At 53.8% G+C, this 18,944-nt stretch overlaps 1 protein-coding gene across 1 annotated transcript in view; it reads left to right on the top strand.

Moving 5' to 3' along the window:
* The first annotated feature begins 316 nt into the window (after positions 1-316).
* Positions 317-18,944, top strand: part of cs (citrate synthase) — a 67,760-nt gene continuing 49,132 nt past the window's right edge. The window contains 7 exon segments of the mRNA XM_072567028.1: positions 317-532; positions 535-636; positions 2,745-2,748; positions 15,640-15,686; positions 16,058-16,190; positions 18,216-18,250; positions 18,252-18,292. Coding sequence (XP_072423129.1) covers positions 317-532; positions 535-636; positions 2,745-2,748; positions 15,640-15,686; positions 16,058-16,190; positions 18,216-18,250; positions 18,252-18,292 — 578 coding nt within the window.

Consider the following 18,944-nt stretch of genomic DNA (forward strand, 5'->3'; position numbering starts at 1 on the left):
GAGGGGCAGCACCCGGGAGCAGGGGCAGGGCCTCATATGGTAGAACGTTGATTATAGTCAATGGAAACGGGGAAACCCTTTGCTAGCTGCCCAATGCGGGATGGACCCCTCACTGGGGCGGGGCAGGAGGCGGATGGACATGAGATTGAACCAATGGGATGGCGGAACGTCAACGCAGACGCCCAATCAGGGAGATTGCACCCGCTGGTGGGGGGGCGGGGCGCACCACTGACGGACGGCGGTGTTGACCGATGGGGTCGACGTGACGTCATCGCGGTCGCCCAATGGAGAAAGAAGGCCGCCTTGACGGACGGCGATGGCGGCCAACGAGAAGCTTGCCCCCAGTACGCCCGCCCTCCCCCAACCAATCAACAGCAAATGGGGAGGCGGGGGCTGCGCTCTGACGGACGTGGGCCCTGCCCAATGGGAAAAGGGGACCCGCGTCGTTCGTCCAATGGTGAAGGAGGGTGTCGGTCGTCGTGGTGACGGGGGCGGTGGACCCGCCCTCTCCCTCCTCCTCCCCCTCCTCCCTGGGTCGAAGCAGAGAAAGGGAGAGACCTTCACAACCTTGTGGACGGAGACATGTCCGTGATCGGAGCACAGAGGGCGGCCGGCAGGCTACTGAGGAGCGCCAAGGTGAGGGTAGGGTGGGGTGGGGCCGTGAGGGGCGGGGGGCCTGGGGTCGTGAGGGCGGGGGGCCTGGGGCCTGGGGCCTGTATCACCCCCCCCCCCCCCCCCGGCCTGGGGGCAGGGGCACGGGGCAGACTGAAGCCTGAACCGATAGGCCGCGGGCGGGGGTAATTGGGGGGGGGGAAGGAGGGAGCAGACGGTGAACTGGGGGGGGGGGGGGAGGGGATCAGGTAAGAGACAGTAGGTGCAGGAGGAGGTCATTCTGCCCTTCGAGCCTGCACCACCATTCAACATGATCATGGGGGATCATCCTCCATCAGGGGGAGAGGGAGAGGGGGAGGGGGGGGAAGCACAGAGACTGAGGGGAATGGGGGGGGTAGGGGGAAGCACAGAGAATGAGGGGAAAGGGGGGGTAGGGGGAAGCACAGAGAATGAGGGGAAAGGGGGGGGGTAGGGGGAAGCACAGAGAATGAGGGGAAAGGGGGGGTAGGGGGAAGCACAGAGACTGAGGGGAAAGGGGGGGTAGGGGGAAGCACAGAGAATGAGGGGAAAGGGGGGGGTAGGGGGAAGCACAGAGAATGAGGGGAAAGGGGGGGTAGGGGGAAGCACAGAGAATGAGGGGAAAGGGGGGGGTAGGGGGAAGCACAGAGAATGAGGGGAAAGGGGGGGTAGGGGGAAGCACAGAGAATGAGGGGAAAGGGGGGGTAGGGGGAAGCACAGAGACTGAGGGGAAAGGGGGGGTAGGGGGAAGCACAGAGAATGAGGGGAAAGGGGGAAGCACAGAGAATGGGGGGGGTAGGGGGAAGCACAGAGAATGGGGGGAAAGGGGGGTAGGGGGAAGCACAGAGAATGGGGGGAAAGGGGGGGTAGGGGGAAGCACAGAGAATGAGGGGAAAGGGGGAAGCACAGAGAATGGGGGGGGTAGGGGGAAGCACAGAGAATAGGGGGAAAGGGGGGGTAGGGGGAAGCACAGAATAGGGGGAAAAGGGGGGTAGGGGGAAGCACAGAATAGGGGGAAAAGGGGGGTAGGGGGAAGCACAGAATAGGGGGAAAAGGGGGGTAGGGGGAAGCACAGAATAGGGGGAAGAGGGGGGTAGGGGGAAGCACAGAATAGGCGGAAAAGGGGGGTAGGGGGAACCACAGAATAGGCGGAAAAGGGGGGTAGGGGGAAGCACAGAATAGGCGGAAAAGGGGGGTGGGGGAAGCACAGAATAGGCGGAAAAGGGGGGTAGGGGGAAGCACAGAATAGGGGGGGTAGGGGGAAGCACAGAATAGGGGGGGTAGGGGGAAGCACAGAATAGGGGGAAAAGGGGGGTAGGGGGAAGCACAGAATAGGCGGAAAAGGGGGGTAGGGGGAAGCACAGAATAGGCGGAAAAGGGGGGTAGGGGGAAGCACAGAATAGGCGGAAAAGGGGGGTAGGGGGAAGCACAGAATAGGCGGAAAAGGGGGGTAGGGGGAAGCACAGAATAGGCGGAAAAGGGGGGTAGGGGGAAGCACAGAATAGGCGGAAAAGGGGGGTAGGGGGGAGCACAGAATAGGCGGAAAAGGGGGGTAGGGGGGAGCACAGAATAGGCGGAAAAGGGGGGTAGGGGGGAGCACAGAATAGGCGGAAAAGGGGGGTAGGGGGAAGCACAGAATAGGCGGAAAAGGGGGGTAGGGGGAAGCACAGAATAGGCGGAAAAGGGGGGTAGGGGGAAGCACAGAATAGGCGGAAAAGGGGGGTAGGGGGAAGCACAGAATAGGCGGAAAAGGGGGGTAGGGGGAAGCACAGAATAGGCGGAAAAGGGGGGTAGGGGGAAGCACAGAATAGGCGGAAAAGGGGGGTAGGGGGAAGCACAGAATAGGCGGAAAAGGGGGGTAGGGGGAAGCACAGAATAGGCGGAAAAGGGGGGTAGGGGGAAGCACAGAATAGGCGGAAAAGGGGGGTAGGGGGAAGCACAGAATAGGCGGAAAAGGGGGGTAGGGGGAAGCACAGAATAGGCGGAAAAGGGGGGTAGGGGGAAGCACAGAATAGGCGGAAAAGGGGGGTAGGGGGAAGCACAGAATAGGCGGAAAAGGGGGGTAGGGGGAAGCACAGAATAGGCGGAAAAGGGGGGTAGGGGGAAGCACAGAGAATGGTGGGGGGGAGGGAATGGGGGTAGGGGGAAGTACAGAATGGGGGGGGAAGGGAATGGGGGTAGGGGGAAGTACAGAATGGGGGGGGGGAAGGGAATGGGGGTAGGGGGAAGTACAGAATGGGGGGGGGAAGGGAATCAGGGGGAAAGGGTAATGTAGAGAGAGCGGGGAAGGAGGGAGAATGAGGGGGAAAGTGGGAGTGAGGAGGTAAGGAGGGAGCATAGGGAAATGTGGGGAAGGGATTGAGGGGGAGCGGGGAGAGAGAAGGAAAGGGGTTAGAGAATGGGGAAAGGGTATAAGTGGGAATGAGTGGGGGGCTGGGGGAGTACAGTGAGGGAGAGAAGGGGGGGAGAGAGAGAGAGAATGGGGGGGGTTAGGGAGAGGGGATATTGTGGGAGCAAAGGGGAGAGCATAGAGAGAGCAGGGGGCTGGGTTTGGGTTAAGGAGAGGGGTGGAGGAAGAGGGTGAGAGAAGTGGGATTAGGAAGAGAGAAAGAAAGGGCTGGGGGTGGACTAGGGAGTGGGGTGGAGGAGGGAGAGAGGTGGGGTTAGGGGAAGGGGGTTATTGAGGGGGCAAATGGAGAGCATAGAGAAAAGGGAAGCGGGAAATAGAGAAGGGAATGGGGTGGGAAAGATGGAGGAGTTGCAATAGGCCATGGGGTGGAAGAAGGGGAGGGTGGTTAGGGAGACGGGAACACTGAGGGTCAAAGGGGGGAGAGAAGGTTTGGTGGGGGGTGGGGTGGGGGGGGGGGAGATAAGAAGTGGAGTTGGGATAGGGAGTGAAGTGGAGATGGGGGGGGAAAAGAAGGGGAGGGATAGGGAGTGAGGTGGAGGTGGTTAGAGGGAGGAGAGAGAGAGGGAGGGAGTGAGTGAGGTGGAGGTGGTTAGAGGGACGGGAAGGGGGAGGTAGAGGATTGGAGAAGGAAGGGGGGAGGGGGTCAACGAAGGCAGGACTGGAAGAAGGGGAGGAGGAGAGGAGGGACAGGTTGGGAGGGAGCAGTAAGGAGGTGTGGGATTGCAAGGGGAGAGGAGGGAGGGAGGGGTGAGTCGACATGGGGTGTGCTGCACTGTCACAATACCGATTCTGCCTGATTATGGGCTTGGGTGCTGTCTGTGTTTGGTTCACTGAGGCTTGTGCTTTGTCAGTGGCCCAGTTGGATTTACGAGAGAAAGGAGAGCAGAACTGTACCCTGTGCTCACTGTCACTGTCTGTCTCTCTCGCCTGAGTGTGTTGGGAAAGGGTCACTTTGGTCTGGGTTCTGTATGTATCCTGTGGAAAGGACAGTCATGAAGCAACGTTTTTTGCTGCTCTGTTACGTAAATGTTTGTGTGTCGGTCCTTGTGGCGTGGTTTTCTGTTGACTGTCGGGATTTCCAGAGCCTCCCCAGCAAGTTCTATTCCTGATTTACTTTGCAGCTGTGTTCTGAGATGTCAAATGAAGGAGAGTTTCTCAATGCCCAGTTGAGAGAGAGAGAGAGAGAGAGAGAGAGAGAAATGCTAGAACATTGATCACTGCAAATGTATGCAGCAGCCAACTAGTGGGCAGAGGGGTTAAGGACGGACATTTTGAGTGGGCTGGAGGGTCGGGGAAGAGGGTTTCACCTAGTCAGCGGGGATGGGGAGCTGCAGGACTGGAGTTGCAAGCCAGCTGCCGCGGTCAGAGCTGATTACAAAGCCTTGTCTCTGCCAAGTGAGCGCTGCCCTTCCAAGGCTTATCAATGTTTTTCAGTTTATCACCAACTTGTGGCTTCCAGCATCCGCTGCCTTTGTGCAGCAGTGCCCGAGCCAGGGAGAGCTTATCAGGGAGTTGATTCCACGATTAGACTCCAGATTTGCCCAGTCTGGAGAGAGAGAGAGAGAGAGAGAGCGCACAGGTTGTGGTTAAACACTCATTGAAAGAGAGAGAGCGAGAGAGAGAGTTTCTGAATATGCACGGTCAGGATAAGGAGATAACATGGCAGCTTGGTGGTTTAATATGCTCCGAAGGATCAAGAGTCCCTTTTTAGGGCAGATGAGGGTTAAGGCGAGGTGGTTAATGTCACTGCACAACCCCAGGCCTCCTGTTCTGGGGTGGGGAGTGGAACATGTTCAAATCCCACCAACACCGCATCTCAAAATTCAAATTCGAAAGGGATGCGGAATAAATAGCTAGCCTCCCTGTGAATTTTGATCCGTTTTTAAAAAAAAGGGATAAAAAGACCCATCTGTTTTTATTCATTCATGGCCTGAGGGTTACACTGGCTAGGCCAATATTGACTGTCCAGAGAGCAGTTAAGAGGTGTACAATTATAGCATTTAAAAGGCACCTGGATGGGGACATGAATAGGAAGGGTTGAGAGGGATATGGGCCCGGTGTTGGCAAATGGGACTAGATTAGGTGACTAGATTAAGTTAGGATATCTGGGTTGGCATGGACGAGTTGGGCCGAAGGGTCTGTTTCCGTGCTGTACATCTCTGACTCTAACAGTCAACCATGTTGCTGTGGGTGTGGAGTCACATGTAGACCAGACCAGGTAAGGACAGCATATTCCTTCCTGAAAGGTTAACCAATGTCCTTAAATGAATAAAATATGAGAGGTGTGTGTGAGCGAGAGGGGCGGAGGGGAACAGAATTAGGCCATTTGGCCCATCAAGTCTGCTCCATGACTGGATTGTGGCTGGGATGTTTCTCAACGCCATTGTCCCCATAACCCTTGATCACCCCTTCTGGTCATCAACCATCTCTGTCTTAAATACACTTAATGACGTGCCCTCTGCAGCAGTGAGTCCCACAGATTCCCCACCCTCTGGTTGAAGAAATTCCTCCTCCTCTCTGTCCTGAAGGGTCACCCCTTCCCTCTGAAGTCTACCATCCTCACCCGGTCTGGCCCATATGTGACTCCAGACCCATAGCAATGTGGTTGACTTTTAACAGCCCTTGGGGCAGCTAGGTCTGGGTGATAAATGTTGACCCAACCAGCAATGCCCACGTCCCAGGAGCAAATGCAGAAAATAATTTAGTTTTTGAAGATACATGTAACTTTTCACTGCCCCCTTTCCCCCATCACCCAGCTCTCTGCTTTAAAAGCCTGGGGATGAGGGGCTTAGTTGTAGGAGGAGCAGTTGAGGAGTCTGGGTCAGTACTCAATGGAGGGGGGGAATTCTGATTGTAAGTTACAGGATACTGAGAGGCCTAGGTGGAGTGGAAGTGAAGATGTTTCCACCAGGAGGAGAGACTGGGACCTGAGGGCACAGCCTCTGTGCGAAGGGACTGCCCTACAGAAAGGAGGGGGAATTTCTTCAGCTGGAGGGTGGGGGAGTCTGTGGGACTCGGTCCCGCAGAAGGGCTGTGGAGGGCAAGTCACTGTGGGTCTTTAAGACCGAGATTGATAGGTTCCTGATTAGTAAGAAGGGGAGTTGGGGGTGACAGAGAGAAGGCAGGAGAATGGGGTTGATCAACTGGGCCAGTGGGCTGAGGGAGGATTGGGGGGGTGGGGGGGGTGGTACAGAGCAAATGGAGTGTATGTCAGATAGTTGTATTTTGGGCATCGCTGTGGGGTACTGTGGACAATTCTGGTCACCTGGCTATGGGAGGGATCTCATTAACCTCTACTCTATAGGGTGCGGAAAATGTTTGCAAGGATATTTCTCAGGCTGGAAGGTTTGAGTTATAAAGAGAGGCTTGGATAGGCTAGGACTCATTTCCCTGGAGCATTGGAGCTTGAGGGGTGGCTTAAAGGTTTATAAAATCATGAGGGGCACAGGTAATAGTGAGTTTTTTCTCCCCCTGCCCCCCCCCCCCCCCGGAGTGGGGGAGTCCAAAACTAGAAGGCATAGGTTTAAGGTGAGAGGCAAGGATTTAAAAACGGGAGGTAATTTATTCACACAGAGGGTGGTGCGTATCTGGTGAAGGTGGGTGCAGTTGCATTATTTAAAAACACATCTGGGTGAGTACACGGTTCGGAAAGGTTTAGAGGGATGCGGGCCTAGCGCTGGCAAGTGGCACTGGTTCGGTTCGGCAAGTTTGGCTGGCACTGACGAGTTGGGCCGAAAGGCCTGTTTCTGTGCTGCGTGACTCTATGGAGCTTAATCTCTGCCCGTGTGGCGTTTATCAGCGTGCTCTTCATTCCATCTCGGGGAAGCAGCCCACAGTGCCCAGTCACAGTGTGACTCACTGAGGAAGATTCCCAGGAAGTCGGTGAGGGTGGGCACTGTCCCAGAGACAGCTGGGGGAAACCGGGGCAGGTCTGGCAGCATCAGTGGAGAGAGAGGAACTGAGTTAACATTAACCTGTGTCCGGTGACCCTGTCTCAGCACGGGTGGAAGTGTGTTTGGATCCATGTATGAACGGCACGTGGTGTCCCGCAAGTTGTGGAGAGAATTTATTTTTGTAACTGCAATCGGGAGTCTATATTTAAGTCTTTGTGTCCCAGTAAATATTTGCAGGACTGATTAGAGAGGGGAAAAAAAAAACCCATCAGAGCGGTGTTCTGTTTTAGACGATTGTGGACTGCAGTCAAATGCCCAAAGGTTATACTGACAGCAGCGAGAGTCCATGCCAGTGTGTTCCTGTTTATTACGGTGAAGGAGGGTTTACCCTGTCTGGACCACAACAATGCAGAGAGCTGGGAAATACTACAGCGCTGTCAGTGCCAAAGGTGAGAAAAGCCTGTGCTGGCTGGCTGACTGAATGTGACCTCAGATTCTCCACCACCTGGTTAAAATCTGATCCAGGGTGTTTCACACAGTATATTAGGGTTGGCTCAGTGGTTAGCACTGCTGCCTCACCACGCCAGACACCGGATTTGATTCCACCATCTGGCGACTGTCGGTCGGTGTGGAGTTTGCATGTTCTTCCCCACTACGTCTACATAGGTTTCCTCCGGTGCTCCAGCTTCCTCCCACAGTCCAGAGGTACGCAGGTTAGTGTGGGATTGGCCGTGCTAAATTGTCCCCGTAGTGCCCAGGGATGTGCAGGTTAGGGTGGGTTTGGCCGTGCTAAATTGTCCCCGTAGTGCCCAGGGATGTGCAGGTTAGGGTGGGATTGGCCGTGCTAAATTGTCCCCGTAGTGCCCAGGGATGTGCAGGTTAGGGTGGGACTGGCCGTGCTAAATTGTCCCGTAGTGCCCAGGGATGTGCAGGTTAGGGTGGGATTGGCCGTGCTAAATTGTCCCGTAGTGCCCAGGGATGTACAGGTTAGGGTGGGATTGGCCGTGCTAAATTGTCCCATAGTGCCCAGGGATGTGCAGGTTAGGGTGGGATTGACCGTGCTAAATTGTCCCCGTAGTGCCCAGGGATGTACAGGTTAGGGTGGGATTGGCCGTGCTAAATTGTCCCTGTAGTGCCCAGGGATGTACAGGTTAGGGTGGGATTGACCGTGCTAAATTGTCCCTGTAGTGCCCAGGGATGTGCAGGTTAGGGTGGGATTGACCGTGCTAAATTGTCCCCGTAGTGCCCAGGGATGTACAGGTTAGGGTGGGATTGGCCGTGCTAAATTGTCCCATAGTGCCCAGGGATGTGCAGGTTAGGGTGGGATTGACCGTGCTAAATTGTCCCCGTAGTGCCCAGGGATGTACAGGTTAGGGTGGGATTGGCCGTGCTAAATTGTCCCTGTAGTGCCCAGGGATGTACAGGTTAGGGTGGGATTGACCGTGCTAAATTGTCCCCGTAGTGCCCAGGGATGTACAGGTTAGGGTGGGATTGGCCGTGCTAAATTGTCCCGTAGTGCCCAGGGATGTACAGGTTAGGGTAGGATTGGCCGTGCTAAATTGTCCCCGTAGTGCCCAGGGATGTACAGGTTAGGGTGGGATTGACCGTGCTAAATTGTCCCCGTAGTGCCCAGGGATGTGCAGGTTAGGGTGGGATTGGCCGTGCTAAATTGTCCCATAGTGCCCAGGGATGTGCAGGTTAGGGTGGGATTGGCCGTGCTAAATTGTCCCCGTAGTGCCCAGGGATGTACAGGTTAGGGTGGATTGGCCGTGCTAAATTGTCCCCGTAGTGCCCAGGGATGTACAGGTTAGGGTGGGATTGGCCGTGCTAAATTGTCCCGTAGTGCCCAGGGATGTGCAGGTTAGGGTGGGATTGGCCGTGCTAAATTGTCCCCGTAGTGCCCAGGGATGTACAGGTTAGGGTGGATTGGCCGTGCTAAATTGTCCCCGTAGTGCCCAGGGATGTACAGGTTAGGGTGGGATTGGCCGTGCTAAATTGTCCCGTAGTGCCCAGGGATGTACAGGTTAGGGTAGGATTGGCCGTGCTAAATTGTCCCCGTAGTGCCCAGGGATGTACAGGTTAGGGCGGTTTAGCCCTGGGAAGTGCAGGGTTATGGGGATAGTGTGGTAGGGAGGGAGGTTCCAGAGCTCAGTAGCCAGGCAGCAGAAGGGACAGGTACAGATGATGGTGCAGTGTAAACTGAAGAGGGGTGCATGAGAGGCTGGAAATGGACATCTTTGGTGTTTGGAGGTGGTGACGGGGATAGGGATGGGGCGGTGTGTAAAAGGCTGGAGGAGGAGACAGTGGGGGGCGGGTAGCCACTTTGTGGCTGAATGAGTTTGTAGTGGGCTGTTCGACCACGCAGCCCTCAGAATGGTCAATCTATCCTCACTAGTGATGTGTGCATGCAGTCCTGGTGATGGACTTGGGCTCGTGATGAAGCGGCCAGGCCTCAGCTGTTTGGTTTTTCCCTTCGTCTCTCCCTGTCCCTCATTTGGCAGCCATCCTGCTACAGATTCATTACCTTGGAGTGTCTGGGTAATGATTAGAGGTGTACTCCCATGCCTGGCCTGTTTGCATGTACTTGGAGGTTTGTACACTGGTATATCACACTTTGGCGTCTGTGTGCCTGCCTCTCTGTGGCAGTTATTCCACCCAAACTTTGTGGGATATTGTTTGAGCCTGAATAAAGCCTGATTTGATCTCCCTGCCCCCTCCCCAAACTCCTAATGGTCTCCATTTTGCCCTAAGCAGGTCGTACCCACTCTGCACACCTTGAGGAATTTGTTTTCAGTCGTTTTGGACTGCAGTCGGTCATTGGTGTGAGACACCCAGGTGTGGCAGCTGTTTTTATCGTCCAGCTTACAGCAAGAGAGCAATCCACTTCCTCCGTCTAATCCTTTTTTTTTAAATCCTCCACTGCATCTCGAAATCCCTGGTATCCAGGAGGAACAGGCAGCACTGCTGCACCGATGTTCGGGGAGTCAGTTTCTTGTTGGCTGTTTGCTCACGGCAGGATGTTTAGTTAGTGCTTCATCCTGAAATTATAGAAATTGCCAATTCCTCCTGTCCACTGTTCGTGTGGTAGCGGTCTCCTTCGGTCCCTTTCGTGGGTGTTGCATTTTGTCACCCTCTGTTGTCCCCCACCCCCCCGCCGAACTGAGTTAGTTGCTCGTCCATTTGAGAGGGCAGCTAAGAGGCGTTGCTCTGAGTCTGGAGTCTCTTGTAGGTCAGGCCACTTAGAATCATAGAATCCCTGCAGTGTGGGAACAGGCCATTCAGCCCAACAAGTGCACCCCGAGCCTCTGCTGAATATGGCAGATGCCCTTCCCTCAAAGGAGGGCATCGGTGAAGTAGATGGGCTTTTGTTCATTTGTGTTTTTCTTAATGGCGGTTTCCCAGGGGCTGAGACTCTGTTTCAGGTTCCAGACTGTGTTAACAGAAGATTGAATGCAGCAGCTGCTCTAGAGGGCTTTGAGCCCACATCACCAGAGGACGCGCCTGGGTCTCTGCGGAGTCCTGGTAGTTGGCCGGTCTGGCCATCGTGACATTTAAAATAAAATTGGAAATATCTGGGGCTCTTGTTCAGACACATCTGCACCAGTGCACATTTCAGTCAGTCATAAACAGGAGGCAGAGTGCTTGTTGGTGTCAACTTAAGGTGATGTTAACAGATTGCATTGTCGGGTTCCACGTTACCAGGGAACCTTCAGGTTTACCTTTTTGTGTTAGAAGCGATGAACCCTCAGCCTTGAGGAGGTTGTTGTTGACATCGCGCGGTTTTGACTGTGGGGGCAGAAGTTTTCCCAACTCGGAAGGGGTGCGGGTGTGGCAGTATTAATCACGGCAGGGATCAGACCCCTATCAGCACCAGGAGGGGAGATTGGACCAAGCTGGGGAAGGAGGGGTGTGGTAGGCCAGGAGTGTTAGGGCAGCACCCTTAGGGCTGGGGTGGGAGAGGGAGACTGTGTGTGTTTTGTTAGCTGTTCCCTCTGCCCAGGCCTGGGTGAGTGTACTAGTGAGTATCCCGATGACTCTCGGGGTGTTCGGAGTGCAGAGCACAGGAAGAGAAGAGCCTGACTGGTTCCCAAGTTCAGAACCAGGGTCCAGAGTTCACAGCCCGCCGATGTGACTTGGCTGTGGCCCACGCCCTGGTTTTCCTAACCCCGTCAGCTCTGGCTGACTCCTCCTCTGTCTGATTCGCCACTCAAAGGGGCAGTTGCGAGTTGACCCTGTCACTCTGCAGTCTAATGTCACGCCCAAACTGGGTAAAGGCCATACGTTTCCTTGAGTTCTCGAGCAACCCCGCGTTATAGAAAAATCGTGCTTTAGAAACCGTGCTTAGTGTTGGCGATGTCATCGCGTTACAGCCAGCACACGCTGTCGAAACAGCATCCCCGGTTAGTCAGTCATTAAAGGGGAACTTGCTGTAATGTAATTGAGGTGTTATAACAGAATGACCTGCACTGCATTCAATTCTGGTCTCCCATCTTCAGGAAAGCTGTTGTTTAAACTTGTGAATCTTTTCTGAGCCTATCAAGGTGGTTATGAAAACAGAAATTGCCGGAAGAGCTCTGGCAGCATCTGTGGAGAGAAATCAGAGTTAATGTTTCAGGTCCAGCGACCCTTCCTCACTCCAACCTGAAAGGTTAACTCTGATTTCTCTCCACAGATGCTGCCAGACCTGCAGAGCTCTTCCAGCAATTTCTGTTTTTAACTTCTGGTTTTTCTTTTCCAGTTTTTACAAGGATGTTTTGCCAGAATTGGAAGGCTTGGAGAGGTTGACTAGGCTTGGGGCTGTTTTCCCTGGAGTGTCGGAGGCTGAGGAGAGTCCAGAACTAAAGGGCATAGGTTTATGGTGAGAGGGGAAAGAGATATATAAGGGACCCAAGGGTCAACTTTTTCACGCAGAGTGTGGTGTGTCTGGAATGAGCTGCCAGAGGAAGTGGTGGAGGCTGGTACAATTATAGCATCTAAAAGACATCTGGATGGGGACATGAATAGGAAGGGTTTGGAGGGATATGGGCCAAGTGCTGGCAAATGGGACCAGTCCTAATGTGGAATATCTGGCTGGCATGGTCCAAAGGCTGTGAGACTCTGACTCAGTGTCGGTAGATGATAGAATATAACCAGCAATGAAGAAAGTTAAATGTTCCACTTCTCCAGTTTGAGTTGCTATTCTCTGGAAAATCAGTGTCTGGTCAAAGTCGTCACCCCTCTGAAGAAGGGTGAGTGGACCCGAAACATTTATCTGTCTGTCTCGACAGTGTAGTGGCTGGAAAAGGACAGCAGGTCAGGCAGCATCCGAGGGACAGGATGTCTCCGGGAGGAGCCCTTCATTAGGAATGAAACTTGGGGGTTGGGGTTGAGAGATTAATGGGGGGGGGGGGGGGAGAAGGTAGCCGGGAAAACGATAGGTGGATGAAGGTGATGGGTCAGGAGGCTGATAAATTAAAAGTCTAACAATGACCATGAAACCGTTGCCAATTGTCAGTAAAGCCCATCTGGTTCACTAGTATCTTTTAGGGAAGGAAACTGCTATCCTTACCTGGTCTGGCCTACACGTGACTCCAGCCCCACAGCAATGGGGTGGACTCTTCAACTGCCCTCTGGGCAATCGATGCGGGGCCTAGACACCCTCATCCTATCAATGAATTTTCTGTTTTAAACATTGACTCGGTTGTGACTCTGCACTGAGGCTTTGGGGAAAGGTAGCGGTGAGTTGTTTTAGTGTGTGGGTGTGTGGGTGTGTGTGTGTGTGTGTGGTGAGGGGCTGGAAGGGGTTTAGGTAGCAGAGTGACCTGAGAGGTCAGGGCCAGTCACTGCCGTTCCCTTCCTCACGGTGAGGACTGTGTCGGCCTGGCCTGTCTGATTGCGGGACGCCCAGACAGCCAGTAGATTGGAGCGCGGTCCTGTTCCCTAGTTGCCGTTGAGATGGTGGTGTGCTGCCCCTTTGAACCACTGCAGTCGGTGTAGCATCCATCAACCCTGTGATGTCCGGTGTAGGGAATCTGGCTGAAATACGGGTTTGCCTTAATGGGCCTGACTGACTTCAGAAAGTGTACGGTTCCATAGCAAACCCTGCCCCTCCTTTGCAAAGTGCACACTTCATTGGGACCTGAAGTTACTGTCATGACATTGTGATTCTGACAGGCCAACCTCCCCCCCCCCCCCCCCCCCCCACCTTCCCTTCCCTTTTTGAGCCAATCAGCCAAGTTTACTTTAATGGGAATATATTTGTTCATGGCTGGCTCACATCCAAGAGCAGTGCTGTTTGAGAGGAATTGTCTGCATTCCCTTCTAAAGAATGTCACTCCATCCTCTATTTCATCTGTGTAACTCCCTCGTCCCAGGGGGGGTAGGGAACGAGCTGCCCCAGCCTCTGCGATGGGGGGTGGGTGGGGGGGGGAGGAGAGGGTAGGTGGACAATGAGTGCAGCCAGCCTTCCTGAGGTAGACCCAGGGGCTCCCTCCTCCACTCGGCAAGGCTCCAACTGGATCTGTGTAACACCTCACCGGGCAGAGTTTAACCGTGATTGAAGGGGGGCGGGGGGAGTGCAGGAAATACCCAGGAAACAGTCAGCGAAGTGCGGAAGGAGAAGTTAGTGTGTGTGAACAGTGCGGGTTGGAGAGAGCTTAACAAGTTAAGGCTGTCGATTTGGGGGGGTGGGGTAGAGGAACGGAAACGGTTGGGGGACCGCGAGGGGAGGGAATGTATGACTGAGTAAATAGCCAGGAGGAGGTCATAGAGTCATACAGCACAGAAGCAGACCCTTTGCTCCAACTAGTCCCACACCTGCCCCTACTCCATCTCCCTCCAAACTTTTCCCTATCCGTGTCCTTATCCAAATGACTTAAATGTGGTTACTGTCCCCTCTTCCTCAGGAAGCTCATTCCACACACGCACCACTCTCTACGTAGAAGAAAACATTTTGGTCCCTCGTGTCCTGTTTAAATCTTTCCCCTCGTCCCTGAAACCCCTGCCCCCTAGTCCCCACCCTCGGGAAAAGGCCCTTGTCATTCACCTGATCTATGTCCCCTCCATAATTTTATAAAACCACAGTAAGGTCCACCCCTCAGCTGCCTACAGTCCAGTGGGGAAATGTCCCAGCCTTTCCAGTCTGTTCTCCTTATCTCCCAACTCTCTCTGCCCAGTGACATCCTGTGACTGTATGTTCTCCAAAACACAGTGAAGGATGTTGTAGAGGTGCCGGTGTTGGACTGGGGTGGACAAAGTTAAAAGTCACATGACACCAGGTTATAGTCCAACTGGTTTATTTGGAAGCACACTAGCTTTCGGAACGCTGCTCCTTCATCAGGAATCTGTGTGAGCAGGATCATAAAACACAGAATTTATAGCAAAGGTTGCAGTGTTATGCAACTGAAATGATATATTACACAAACCTAGATTGCTGTGAAGTCTTTCACCTTTTAGAATGGGTTGCAGGTTTCTGTTCACTAACATGTAAATCCCAGAACTTCTTTCACGTCACGTTCTCGAGATAACTTGAGGTTTTATTTTAAGTGATTTATCAGCTCAGTCATTGCGTTCAAGGTGTGAGGTTAGAGCCTGTCAGTAGCCCAACCTTGAGCCAGACTGGTTCTATATCCAAAGTAGGAATTTATAAAACGTTACATGGATTGACCTGCCAGTAGACTGTGTGCCAGTAGAAAGTGATCTCCAGCGTCTGCGGTCCTCCGAGTTGAGAGCGCGGTGCTGGAAAAGCACAGCAGGTACAGGCAGCATCCAAGGAGCAGGAGAATCGATGTTTCGGGAATAAACCTTGACTGCAGATTGTATGGGGTTTGAACAAAACAGAATATATCTGCAAATGCACATTCAACAATAGATTGTGTGTGTGTGTACGTGTGCAGAAGAGAGTGCAATTGTATGTTTTGCCTATGTGTGTCTGAGAGAGAGCATGTGTATGAGAGAGGGTCTGCACTGTTTTGAGAGTGTGCAGTGGGGTCGCCTGTAGTGTAACATGACCTCACGGTCCTGGTTGGGATGCCACGTTGAGGGTCTGTAGGCTGTTGTGAGGCCTGTTTTGGAATACTGTGAACAGTTCTGATCTCACTGCTCTGGCAAGGGCGTTATTAAATTGGAGAGAGTTCCGAAAAGGTTTACAAGGACATTGCCAGGGCTGGACGATATGAGTGATCGAGAGAGGTTGGATTGAATGGGAGTGGAGGAGGCGACATATAAAGGTTTATAGAATTATGAGGTATATAGTCAAGGTTAATAACCAAGGTCTTTTACTGGGGGTGATGGAGTCCAAAACTAGACTTATTGTTAAGGTGAGAGGCGAAAGGTGTAAAAGGGAGCCAAGGGGCAACGTTTTCTCCCAGTGTGGTTCGGATGGTGAACGAACTACCAGAGGACGTGGTCAGCACCGTTAGAACATTTAAAAGACATTTGGGCAGCTACGTGAATGGGAAGGGTCAAGAGGGATGTGGGCCAAATGCAGGCAAGTGGGGCTAGTTTTTAGTTGGGGAAACGAGTCGGGCTGAAGGGTCTGTTTCTGAGTTGAAGATTCTTATGATTACAAACTGATGGGGTACTTAACCGGGACGTTTCACGGCACTTTGCTGGGAGGGTTTACCAATCTTTGTAACCCCATCCCCCCCAACCCAAAGCACCCACGGTCACATCAATACTGAATGGATTTAATAAAAGGTTTTGTGTGTGTCTCTCTTTGTTTTACAGAACACTGCGGTGTTGTAATTGCTGCACGAAATGCAAGTTCCACAACGGTGAGTCGTTAAAATCTTCGGCAGTCCCCCCTCGCCTGGGTCTGTCTGCGAATGGGCGGTGAGGGGGGGGGGGGGCAGTGCTTGGGTTGTCAGAGGTTTGTTTTTCGGCCCCCCCCCCCCCCCCCACACCCGTTAGCCCCTCTCCTCCCATCTCCTCTTCTCCATCCACCTATGCTGCCTCCTGTCCTCATCGGCCCACCAACCCTATCGTCCTCCCCTGTTCGATCAACCACTCCATTCCTTATGTTCTGTGCTGTCCCCTTCCTTCCCCACCTCCGGCCCGTGCCGTGCGAGATGTCTAACAGATGCTTTGCTGTTTCTTTCTCCCCCCCCCCCCCCCCCCCCCCCCCCCCCCCCCCACCCCTTTCCAGAATCTGAAGGATGTCCTCGCTGAGATCATCCCCAAGGAGCAGTCACGGATCCGAGCTTTCAAGAAGCAGCACGGTCAGACGGTCATCGGGCAGATTAACGTCGACATGGTACGGACTTGTGTGCTCCCACAGGGTGGGGCATCAGTCTGGCTTGTTTCCTGGGACCCTGGTCCTCTTCCATCTTCTCTAGAGAGAGAGAGTGTGGGGCCTCTCCCGCCGAGCCAAAGCTGCAATCCCGTGGGTTGTCAGTGCCCTAGCGCGTGTGTGTGGGGTGTGGGTGGGTGTTCTGGGGCAGAGGGGGCCCAGGGTCATCCCTGGTCAGCGTTCACCAAGCGATGCCCGGGGCACGTGATTCACCACCCTCCCGGGTCGGGAATCTCTCCCACCAGCTCTCGCCCCACAGAGGGCAGCATGTCATTAATACTGACTGAGGTGAGGAAGAATGTCTTGGAATCCCCCTGCCCCCACCCCCACAGGAAGGTGTCACGGCCAGTTTGTTAGATTCGTCAGAGAGGGAGCTGATCCCTTGTGGCTAAAGGGATCAAGGGATATGGAGAGAAAGCAGGAATGGGATACTGAGATTGCAGGATCACCCGCGATCATATGGAATGGTGGATCTGGCTCGATTGGCCAACTCTTATTTTCTATATTTCTAATATTACCGATGTTAATTAGTTATTGTACCTACTAATCATCATCATCATCGTAGGGAGGGATTAAACTCGAGAGGGTTCAGAAGAGATTAGAGTGGAGCTGGAAAAGCACACAGGTCAGGCAGCATCCGAGGAACAGGAAAATTAGGCCCAACAAGTCCACACCGACCCTCCGAAGACCTAACCCACCCAGACCCCATTCCCCGACATTTACCCTGACTAATGCACCTAACACTACGGGACAATTTAGCATGGCCAGTTCACCCTGACCTGCACATCTTTGGACTGTGGAGGGAAACCCACGCAGACACGGGGAGAATGTGCAAACTCTACACAGACCGTCACCCGAGGTGGGAATTGAACCTGGGTCCCCTGGCGCTGTGAGGCAGCAGTGCCTAACCACTGAGCCACCGTGACGTTTCAGGCAAAAGCCCCTTCCTCAGGAGTTCATAGCTCTTTTGGAAGAGATTTACCGGGATGTTGCTGGGGCTGGAGGGTTAGAGTTCGAAGGAGGGACTGGGACTTTTTTCAGAAGACGGTAGGAGGCTGAGGGGTGACCTTACAGAGATTTCTAAAATCACTAGGGGCTTGGACAAGGTGAATGGCAGGGGTCTCTTCCGTAGGTCGGGGGAATTACAAGACGTGGGGGGCATATGTTTAAGGTGAGAGGAGAAGATTTAAAGACACGAAGGACAACTTCTTTCGTACAGCAAGTGGTTTATGTGTGGAATGAGGGAAGTGGTGGTTGAGGGTACAGTTAGTGTTTAAAAGGCTCTTCAATAAGTAGATGGATGGGATGTGGGCCAGGAACTGGGGGCAGGTGGGACTAGGTCAGATTGGGATTAGGGTCGGCACGGACCAGTTGGACTGAAAGGTGTGTTTGTGCGCTGTACGACTCTAAGTACGTGAACTGGAAGGGTTTAGAGGGACATGGGCCAGGAGGGACTCGGTCAGATCGGGGACATCGGGTCGGTGTGGACTGGTTGGACTGAAGGGTGTGTTGTGTATGTAATATGTGTCATTGTGAGGTCTGTTTTTCTGATCATCTGTGCCCCCCCACCCCCCCCTCATGGTCTTATTGTGTTAACCAACCCAGCCTCCTTCACATGTCAACACCACTCTGATTTGTGAGGCAATGGTCCCTCCCTCCCTCTCTCTGTGTCTGTCTGTCTCTCTCTCTCTCTCTGTGGAAAAGGTGAGGACTGCAGATGCTGGAGATCAGAGCTTAAAAATGTGTTGCTGGAGAAGCGCAGCAGGTCAGGCAGCATCGAAGGAGGAGAATCGACGTTTCAGGCATAATCCTGAAGAAGGGCTTATGCCCGAAACGTCGATTCTCCTGTTCCTTTGATGCTGCTTGACCTGCTGCGCTTTTCCAGCAACACATTTTTTAAGCGTGCGCTGTGTCTGTCGTGCTCTGTCTGGTTTGTAGATTGTACCTGTTTTCCCCTTTAATAAGGGGGTGTGTGTGTTAATTGACCCACTCGCTCTTTTCTGCAGGTGTACAGGTGGCATGCGAGGAATGAAGGGCTTGGTGTATGAAAACATCCGTGTTGGACCCCGAAGAGGTACAAAGCTGCTGCTGGTGAAGGTTCTCTGTATGCGGTGGGGTACCAGGAAGAGGGGTGGGGGGGGGGGGAGGTGAGCTGTCAGTTTGAACCACTGCAGTCCCTCCCCGTGGGTGCTGTGTGGACACAGTGCCATCTAGGAGGGAGACGGTGAAGGGTGGGCCAATATATATCCCGTGTGTCCCTTGCTTGGCCCCGCCTTGGTTATAAAAGTCTGGCCTGCAGCCTGTGGATGGCAGCTGTGCAGCAAGGTAATATACCCACCGCACCGCCACCTCGAGGGGCAATTAGGGACAGGGTGATAAATGCTGGGCCCAGCCAGTGATGCCCACGCCCCATCAGGGAACATAAACGAAGGGGTGTTGTGTCTGAGCTGGTGCAGGAGCTGAGGTTTCAACAACTCCCTGCCTTTGGACAACGCCTCTGACACCCGTCCGAAGGTTGTTGACCCAGGACACCAAGCCCTGGGAGGAGTCAGGGAGACGGGTGGATGGCAGTTATGAGGATGAGGAACCTAATAGGTGAAGGGTGGGTAGTTCCAGTGTCTGGGTGCCTGGGGCAGTGCCGCCCAGTGGTGGAACAGATGGGGTGTGGGCTTGACTGGAGAGTTTGAACAGGACATAGTACTCGCAGGGCTGTGGGAGGTGTGGGGGGGAAGGGAGGGGGCTT

Source organism: Chiloscyllium punctatum, chromosome X (genome assembly GCF_047496795.1).
Source record: "Chiloscyllium punctatum isolate Juve2018m chromosome X, sChiPun1.3, whole genome shotgun sequence".
NCBI lineage: Eukaryota > Metazoa > Chordata > Chondrichthyes > Orectolobiformes > Hemiscylliidae > Chiloscyllium > Chiloscyllium punctatum.